Raw genomic sequence first — 9,759 nt, 5'->3', positions numbered from 1 at the left:
TAAATAATCTGTACATATGTGACCTAGCATAGATTTATTTTTACATGGGGTATGACCGCACTTTTGATTGTTGTTGTTGATTTATTTTGGCCAGTTATTCTAAAGGGAGTATTTGGGTAATTGAGGTGGGGGAGGGAGGCACGAATGGTGTAGGAGGGGTGGATGGACAATGGGAGGGGGTGGATGGACAATGGGAAGTGACAGACTTTGATTCTCTTTGGACAGGTGGTTATGGCCTCACTGCCGACTCAGGGTCCCCCGGTCCCTGACTTAGTTTCTGGGTTGCCACCGGCGGCCTCAACTCCTGCCAACCAGAGCACAGAGGCCTCAGCGGACAATGGGTCGGTGACTGGCCCAGGCGCTCAGGCTGTCACGCCTTTCCAAAGCCTGCAGCTGGTGCATCAGCTGAAAGGGCTGATCGTGCTGCTCTACAGCATCGTGGTGGTCGTGGGGCTGGTGGGCAACTGCCTGCTGGTGTTGGTGATCGCGCGAGTGCGTCGGCTGCACAACGTGACCAACTTCCTCATCGGCAACCTGGCCTTGTCCGACGTGCTCATGTGCACTGCCTGCGTGCCGCTCACGCTGGCCTACGCTTTCGAGCCACGCGGCTGGGTGTTCGGTGGCGGCCTGTGCCACCTTGTCTTCTTCCTGCAGCCCGTCACCGTCTACGTGTCGGTGTTCACTCTCACCACCATCGCGGTGGACCGCTACGTCGTGCTCGTGCACCCGCTGCGCAGGCGCATCTCGCTGCGCCTCAGCGCTTATGCGGTGCTGGCCATCTGGGCGCTGTCCGCGGTGCTGGCGCTGCCGGCCGCCATGCACACGTACCACGTCGAGCTCAAGCCGCACCGTGTGCGCCTCTGCGAGGAATTCTGGGGGTCTCAGGAGCGCCAGCGCCAGCTCTATGCTTGGGGGCTGCTTCTCGTCACCTACCTGCTCCCCCTGCTGGTCATCCTCCTGTCTTACGTCCGGGTGTCGGTGAAGCTTCGGAACCGCGTGGTGCCAGGCTGCGTGACCCAGAACCAGGCCGACTGGGACCGTGCGCGCCGCCGCCGCACCTTCTGTCTGCTGGTGGTGGTCGTGGTGGTGTTCGCCGTGTGCTGGCTGCCGCTGCACGTCTTCAACCTGCTGCGGGACCTCGACCCGCAAGCCATCGACCCTTACGCCTTTGGGTTAGTGCAGCTGCTCTGCCACTGGCTCGCCATGAGCTCAGCTTGCTACAACCCCTTTATTTACGCCTGGCTGCACGACAGCTTCCGTGAGGAGCTGCGCAAGCTCTTGCTTGCCTGGCCCCGCAAGATCGTGCCCCACGGCCAGAGCATGACAGTCAGCGTGGTCATCTGATGCCACTGCACCGGGCCTTGGCTGGGGACCTCCATGTCCACTAGTCTCCGAGGGTGCCCACCTGAGGCCGGACTGGAGAGCTTATCCCCAGCGCCAGAGCAAATCCAATAGGTGACCAAACTTCCAGCCTAGCCCCCTTGTCCAGCTGTCTTGCTTTGTCCTTGTGTCTTTGTAAAATGTTGAGTGGGCTTTGGAGGGAGTCTTGTGCTTTGCTTGAAAGAGGCCAAGGAGAGGTGAGAGGATTTATTATTTCCTCCCTATGCCCTGAATGCCAAACAAAGCTCTTTCTCCTGGTTCATAACAGTATTTCAGAACCGTGGCTGTCTTCCTTGCTTTCCCTTCTGCTTGCTCAATGGTGAGATGAAGGAACAATGGGGTTGGGATTTCAAATGGCTGCGCTGGGGTTGGTGAGGTTTTTTCCGGTTGCCTTTTAAAAAGGACTCAACTGAGCTAGAATACCTGATGTTGCTTAGTCAGTTTGAACCCATTAATTCCTAGGATTCCAGGGAAGTATTACAAGTCTGTATCTGGGATTTCAGCATTTCCTGAATAAGACTATTACACACCAAAAGGGTTTTACTTTTAATTTCACTTGAATTCATAGCGCAAAAACACTTAGAAACCACCTTTTGATAGGTGGTTTCTAAGTGTTTTCCCTCCTCCTTGTCACCTAACTTCTATCTGAAAATGATAAGATGAATTAGTCAATGAAAAGATAAATAGGGATAAAGAAGAGAAGGTCCAGATCACTTAAGGAGGCATATAACTGAGGACAGACATCTATCTGGGTGTATGTTTGTGTATACACACCCAGTGTTTGCTACAAGGCAGGAACACAGATATTTGATTTTCTGAATACTCAATGTAAACCATGTTCGATAGCATTCTCTAATTGCTCAGTTGCAACAGATCAACAGCTGTCATCTGATTGCTCAGCACCTGCTCTGTGGTGACACACTTGGAACACAATCAACCCAGGATACAAGGATGGGGAGACATTTACTTAAGGCCAGAACAGAAAAATAAACTGCCACCAGACCACCATCAAATACTTAATTCTTTCCAGGGTTAGAGGGACAAGTGAAGACTGTTGGGCCATGATACCAGGCTGATAACCCTCGTCTTAGCCTCCTGAGGATTCTGTAAATGAGGACAAGTACCCTGGACAAGGATCTTCACGTTGATGTTGGAGCAGTGACTGGACAGTGAGGGTGGGAGTTTTGTGAAGTGAAACATGCTATCCACCTGCCAGATCAGCCCCTGTGGCATATAGGACAGGAACTAGTGCAGGAACTGCAGCAACTCAGTTATCATCTCTAAGACTCCAGTACTGCCCTAGTTCACTATACAGTAGAATCAAGCTCTCTCCTTATCTTACTCTCTGAAATGGGCTCATTCATTCATTAAAGTGTGCCCTGAAAGGAAGGGAAAGAGGAGAAAGGCTTGGGGATGACAAGGATTAAGTCCCATTACTCCAATGCCAGCAGCCATGATGGAAGAGTAAGTATCTATGGTTGGGTTAGTTAGCAATATGAGTCTTTAGTAGTTATGTGGCTAGACCTTTCCCAGCATGGGGGAAGGCAGGAAAAGTCTGGCTTGGGAGAAAGGATAGGCAGGTTAACTTGGGAGATGCAGGTTACCTTTAGCAATGGCACAAATACTTTCAGCTTCATCTGTGGATGTGGAGAACAAAGCCTGTGTCACTCCCTGTTCCACATGAGCTCATTCCCCAGGCATCCCAGAGACTGGCTCCTGTGGTTCACAGCTCCATTACTTGGGAGGCTCAAGGCCAAACAGGCATTTCATGTTTCCTCAGAGCATTCTTTTGATGGGCATGCCTCTAGAATGGAGGGGATGGGGGAAAGGATGGGATTTGTTGGGGAGGGATCTGGTTAATTGTACTTCCTTATTTATTTATTTATTTATTTATTTTGAGAGAAATAGAGAGAGTGAGCAGGGGAGGGACAGAGAGAGAAAATCCCCAGCAGGCTCCACACTGTCAGTGCAGAGCCCGATGTGGGGCTCGAACTCACAAACTGAGATCATGACCTGAGCTGAAACCACGTGTCAGATGCTTAACTGACTGAGCCACCCAGGCACCCCCACTTAATTGTACTTTCTTTGTTGGAATGTTTAAATCACTGTTCTCAGCTTTGGCTGCTCCTAGAATCAGTTGGAGAGCTTCCAAAAAACACCAGTGCTGAGGCCCTATCCCCAGAGAGTCCAATTGATTAGAGATGGGGCCTGGGCATGAGCATTTTTTCAAAGCACTTCAGGTGACTTTAATGTGCATCCAAGGTTAAGCCCCTTAAGAATTATTGTCTTTCTAATGAATCTCAGAAACATCTGAATGAAGCTTTGATTGTATCTGCCAAAGGTATTAAAAATTTGGAGTTGAATTCTGACAGGGCGTCCTGTGCTACAGATGGGGAATAATACGCCTCTAGCTTTCAGACAGTATCCAATGAATCACACAGAGGCAAATCCTTATAATAAGAATATATAAGTATTCATTCAGGTTTCCTTACAAATCTCCTATATGTAAGGCAGTGAGTGTATGCGTCCAGTTTTTTTTAAGTATCATGATTCAACTCTAGATCATTTGCATTATAAAGTTATACACCATGAATTATTCCAAATCCTGGTTTCCAGGGTGTTAAAAAAATTGAAGTGTTCTCTGATTAGCTTGATGTAAGTCTACATCAACTGTGAGAAGAAAGTGTCCTCATTAATTACTAGAAAAGCTGCCACCTGTTCCTATGCCTACAACTTAAGTTAAAAACTTTAACACTTACATGGACTTTATGGAGAGCCTAAAGAGGCTGGAGAATTATGCCGTGTTTATAAACATCTTTACACATTATCCAAATTGGCTACGGAATAGCAACTAATTAATTCTTACCCTATCTGGAATCTATTTGGGACTAGTTTGACTATAAAGCAAACTGACTTTTTAGAAAATCTCTCAGGAGGCGAGGCACCTGGGTGGCTCAGCTGGTGAAACGTCCGACTTCGGTTCAGGTCATGATCTCATGGCTTGTGAGTTCTAGCCCTGCGTCGGGCTCTGTGCTGACCGCTCAGAGACTGGAGCCTGCTTTGGATTCTGTATCTCCCTCTCTCTCTGACCCTCCCCTGCTCGCATTCTGTCTCTCTCAAAAATAAACATTAAAAAGTGAAAAAAAAAACCACTCTCAGAAGTGAGTCCTATGGAAATCCACTTAGCGTTGAAGTAGAAAATTTTATTTGATATAACTTAGTCAATACCACGCATTCAGTCCTCCTCCTGCAAGAAATCATACAGGCCATAAAGCTGGGAGCAGAGGCAGCCAGGTACTTAGCAGCAGCCCATTCTGAGGCTGATGGGAGGTTCTGTAATTCTCTTCGCAAGCATTGTCACCGGGCCTCACTTTTGGCAGCCCATCAATAGATTTATCTCACTAAATCAGCTGGGGAGTGTTTCAATATGCATTGGCAACGGTCACCTGGAAATAGCAACTGTGAGAGATGCTAAGGTAACAATATCCTGATTGATGTAACCTTCCTGAATTTTTGTTCTTGTGGATCATCAGCCTGTTCTACTGGTGGTGCTAAGTTCCAGGTTTCTCGGGTTGGCTAGTTAACCCATCTCTGTCCTGTGGCTTGCATGTCTGAACATTTAGTAGTCTTGCAAATGCAAGGCATGGGGCTGACATCAAGGGGACCCAGGCAAGGGTACAGCTAGATCTGAGAGTGAACCCAGGGTCTATCCCCCACCGACAAGCGGCCAGGAGCACCTTTGTTCCCCAAAGCAGATCTTCCATGGATTTCCCTCCATTTGCTGATGTCTTTGTTGCGTAAGACGCATGTGTGACTGACTTACTGTATGAAGCTCTTCAGTCTGGGGCTTGCACTGTGTTTGATACATTGTGGGTGCTCAATAAATATCAAATTAGTACCATCTCCAGTTACATAACCTCGGGATGGCCAGGGTCACAGTGAAAATAAATCACGTCAAGGAAAACACGCTACTCAATCCAGATTTGTCAATTCTAGCTAATTCCAGGAATGAACTGTTCATTTGGGGTCTTCTGTGACCCCTTGGTCCAAATCTCAGTAATGACAGCATTTTAATCCATGGCACCAAGCTCTCTGCTCTCCAAAACTGCATGTGCCTAAGTTGACAGGTCTATCAAAGGGAGAGTAGAGAATTTCATGATTAATTTCTATATTCATCATTAATCTGGATCATTAAAGGTTAACATTTTATTATCCACTGACACATATCACTTCGGAAATTTAAAAACACCCAACGCATGGGTCTGTAAGTCAAATTTGATCACCCAGTTTCCAAAATGTTCATGACAGAGTCATGAAGATGATTTTCTGACACTTCTAAAATAAGACTCAAAAATGCATTTATGGACACCTTTCCAGCGATCCATTTATTTTGCCAAGTGAGATAAACTCTAAACAGATGTTGGACGTGTGAAATATTTCTTTGGATGGATGGGTGTTGCAGACTTGATATGTTGAAAGACTGCATTCTCAGTCTTTGCAAGTAGAAAGCCTTGTTTTGAAAATTGAGTGCTCGTATTTTTAACAGATTTCGTATCTTTTCCCCCTGCTTTCCAACTCAATTCTTCTTCATTTCCTGCTCTTTATTTCTCTATTCAGCCCCTTTTCTGCTATTTCCCCATATTAACTATAATATACCTCTGATCTGAAGCTCTCTCCACTCCCGTGGAGAGCAGGTGGTGGGATTCAAGCATCCACCTTCCGGTGGGTTGGTGGGTTCGTATAAGGTGAATCACGTGGGAGAGATACTCTGGGTAATTCTGTTGCAGACGCTTCATCACATCAGCAGAGGGTTGCTCATTACATTTCCTGCCCACTGTGGGGTCTTGGAGCTCACACAATTGATCGTTTCTCAGATAAGCTCCAGGCAGAAGTGGACAACAGGATTTTGCACAGGATCTCCAGCTGGGCCCTTAATGTAAATCTCACAGAGAGCTCTCAAGAGGGACCTAACAATGAAAGGTCACATGTGTTTCATTTTGATGTTTGGGGCTGGAGCAAGAAAAGCTGAGCCAGAAAAAGCAAAGGGCAGTCTCCTCTTTTAAGTATTCCTTGCCTCCCTCCCTCAGCTCTCAAAAAACCCTCTTCCTGACTTGCTGATGACTAAATCCCATAGTCCCAGAACTCATCTCCTCCTTCTGGAGTGACATCTAAAGATGAATGGAAAGCTACTCCCTCCCTCCTACCCCCATTCACTCAGTATCTCTAGGTAATGAAAAAAAAAAATCCTTTTGAGCTGGAAAAATCAAATACAAATTTCAGGCCCCTCAGCTCTAGGTTAGAAGTCAGGCACTGGGCTTCTTCCCTAGCCCGGAACACCACAGTCACCCTTGGGTCTTTATCCTAGGAGGATGGCCCCGTCACCTGGGGAGGGGGTGCAGGGCTGCAGCATAGCATGCCCTGGGGCGGTCAGGTTGGTGGCCTGGCCTTGTTGGGGGGGTGGAGCCACTGTGTGGGGCAAGTCCTTCCCAGGCCCCATCTGCACTGCAGATGCTGGGGCGCACTGACCTCCTCATTTTCACAAAAAAGACCCAAGGGGCGCCTGGGTGGCGCAGTCGGTTAAGCGTCCGACTTCAGCCAGGTCACGATCTCGCGGTCCGTGAGTTCGAGCCCCGCGTCGGGCTCTGGGCTGATGGCTCAGAGCCTGGAGCCTGTTTCCGATTCTGTGTCTCCCTCTCTCTCTGCCCCTCCCCCGTTCTTGCTCTGTCTCTCTCTGTCCCTAAAATAAATAAACGTTGAAAAAAAAAATCTTAAAAAAAAAAAAAAAAGACCCAAGCACAGGCACAGGTGGAAAACGAGAGCACATGTAAGTGCCTTCAACGGCCATAACGGTTTCTTTAGAACAAGTCTCTTTATTCCTATTTCCTTCCTACCCTAGTCTCCTCCAGCAAAGCCCCCTTTCTTTCTGTGATATAACTGCAGAGCTTGGGGCATTTTCATATCAACATGACTTTCTGGGAGATGGAAACCTTCTTAAGGGCCTCTTCTGAGACTGATAATAAGCAATTGTCATCACATGCAGCTGAGCCAAAGCCTCAAGACCTGGCCAAAGCACAGGTCCTTCTGCCTGACGGAGGCGCGGGAAATTGGGCTTCCTGAGGACACCCAAGGGCCTGTCGGCTCGCACATCAGGTGGGGTCTGTGAGCTGCACCAGCACATCCGTGGGCTGCACTAGTGCCTTCCACCCTGGCAAGGGTGGATTGGCTCGGGGGGACCAGGTGAGTGTCCGTGGCCTGGCTGCTGGGGTCCTTCTTTCTCCCACCCCACGGGGGTGCTTTCAGAGGCTCAGAGGCAGTCACCAGCGACTCCCTCTGCATCCACATGGGCAGCAGCACGCAGTCCCTGCACCATGGGACTAACTTCTGGCCCTCTACCACCGGCTCCTGTGCCGCTGACCTTGGCCTAGGTCCCCAAATTCCAGCGCTGGGTGCCCAGCACCTTCCTGTGCTCTCTCGTGGTCCTCCAGACAAGTGATCACGCACTGTCTGGGTTTCAGCTTCCTGGTCTCGCGGTGGATCTCCATCGGAGTTCGTGGCCGCTCTGCAGCGGAGCCACGCGCTGGGGGCGCTCACGGGGCCGCGCGCCTCTGTTGCAGACCCCGTGGTGGCCAACAGCGCCGGACTTACACCACGGGCCTGCCGTGGTCGACGCCGTGGTGGCCTCCCTGTCGCCTCTCGTAGCGTCTCACCGTCTTCCCAGCCCCTCGGTGCGCAAGGCCCGGACCGGCCACGGCGCGCCCCCAGGCGGAGCGCGGGCTCACTGCAGCTGCTCGTCCCGGTCGCCTGCGGCGTCCCTCGCTCCTGCTCTCAGCCTCGGAGCGTCTTTCACCCGCACCAGAGCTAGGCGGGAGCCTCACCCCCGACGCTCTTTCAGCGTCCTGCAACTGCTCTGCCTCTGGCACCACTCGCACCCGCGCCAACCCCATGCTCTCCAGTTCTCGCCCAACTCTGGGTCTTGTCTTCGGTCTCCATCGTCTGCCTCTCACTCTTCTACTCCCTGAAGCAGGGGAGGCCAGGGCCATGCCCTGCATCTCGCCCCCGCCCCGACTCCGTGGCTTTCTCCGCGCCCCAGCCCCTGGACACTGCGGCGTGCGCTGCCTGAAGAGGGGCGGGTATGGATGGGGGCGCTGCAGGGCAGGGGGTCTAGGCGCCCGGGAGCTTCTGCGCTCCTGCTCCCGCCGGCCCAGTGAGGTGCATTCAAGGTTCTTCCTGAGGTTTCGGCATTGGTGAGGAGCATGGATAGGATGCACTCAGGCAGTCCTTGGGCAGCAACTCTTGCCCTGGGCAGCTGTCCAGCCCGGGCATGGAGAAGGCATACTTTGGGGCTTCTCTCCACGGCAGGTTCTGGTGCCTTGTTCTAAGTGATCCACACTTAGTTTCTTAGGTAACTCTTGATCACTGTGGAAACATCTGGTTTCCAAGAAAGAAACCTGGAGTGTCTTTTACCTGGAGTAAATCTTTTACTTTAAAAGACTGATAGGTGAAAATTTCCCACTCATCTCTCCTAGGGGTTATTAATAGTTTGTGCTTGGGGCACCTGGGTGGCTCAGTTGGTTGAGCATCTGACATTGGCTTAGGTCACGATCTCACAGTTTGTGAGCTTGAGCCCCGCATTGGGCTTGCTGCTGTTGGTGCAGAGCCAGCTTCAGATCTTCTGTTCCCCTCTCTGCCTGTCCCTCCCCTGCTCCCGCTCACACGCTCCCTCTCAAAAAATGAATAAAAAACATTAAAAAAATGGTTTATGCTTTTGTTTCCAGACTCTACCAGGAGCACACATATTCAGGATATATTTTACAACAATGGGATTAAACTGTACGTAATGTTTTATAATTTACTCCCCCTCCCCTTAAAATTATACCAAGGATGGCCTTTAATATTGGGACATAGGGATGGCCCTCATTCTAGGCTGAAGAGGAGTCTGTGGTCTGAATGTACCACTGTGTAGCCATTTTTCAGCCAGCGAGTGGCATTGGTTGGAGAAATGATTCCAGGACTTAGAAGGGCTCCCAGAGGTCCACAGGAATGCAGAGTAGTTTGAATTCACTGGAATCACAGGTATTGAGATGCTGCTCCTTTGTGGTGTGGGGGCAGGGTGAGGGGATGATTCTTTGTGGAGCCTTCCCATTGACTGATACCATCTGAGTGGGTTGTAGGAATCTTGGCTCCCAACACAAAGGCCTTGGCTGTTTCTCCTTGGCTGTTTCCAGACCCTGCTCATCACCTGATTGTGGCTGGTGCCACCCTGGCTGTTCCTTGGCAAACAATAGCTGGTGTTTACAGTGACACCCTGACAACCCAGGCTATGATTTTCCCAGGAGTTGGGAAAGGCGGGGGGGGGGGGGAGGTCCCTCTTGTAGTGTT

The 9,759-nt window shown here is 50.2% G+C and overlaps 1 protein-coding gene across 1 annotated transcript; it reads left to right on the top strand.

Annotated features, from left to right (window-relative positions):
- The first annotated feature begins 231 nt into the window (after window positions 1–231).
- PRLHR (prolactin releasing hormone receptor) lies at window positions 232–1,344 on the top strand. The gene has a single exon (XM_047826521.1). The coding sequence runs from the start codon at window positions 232–234 to the stop codon at window positions 1,342–1,344; it is 1,113 nt and encodes a 370-aa protein (XP_047682477.1).
- Window positions 1,345–9,759: the final 8,415 nt, after the last annotated feature.

The sequence above is a fragment of the Prionailurus viverrinus genome, chromosome D2 (genome assembly GCF_022837055.1).
Source record: "Prionailurus viverrinus isolate Anna chromosome D2, UM_Priviv_1.0, whole genome shotgun sequence".
Taxonomy (NCBI): Eukaryota; Metazoa; Chordata; class Mammalia; order Carnivora; family Felidae; genus Prionailurus; species Prionailurus viverrinus.
The sequence above is the reverse complement of the archived record's forward strand: the minus strand, read 5'-3'. Positions and strand labels throughout refer to the sequence as shown.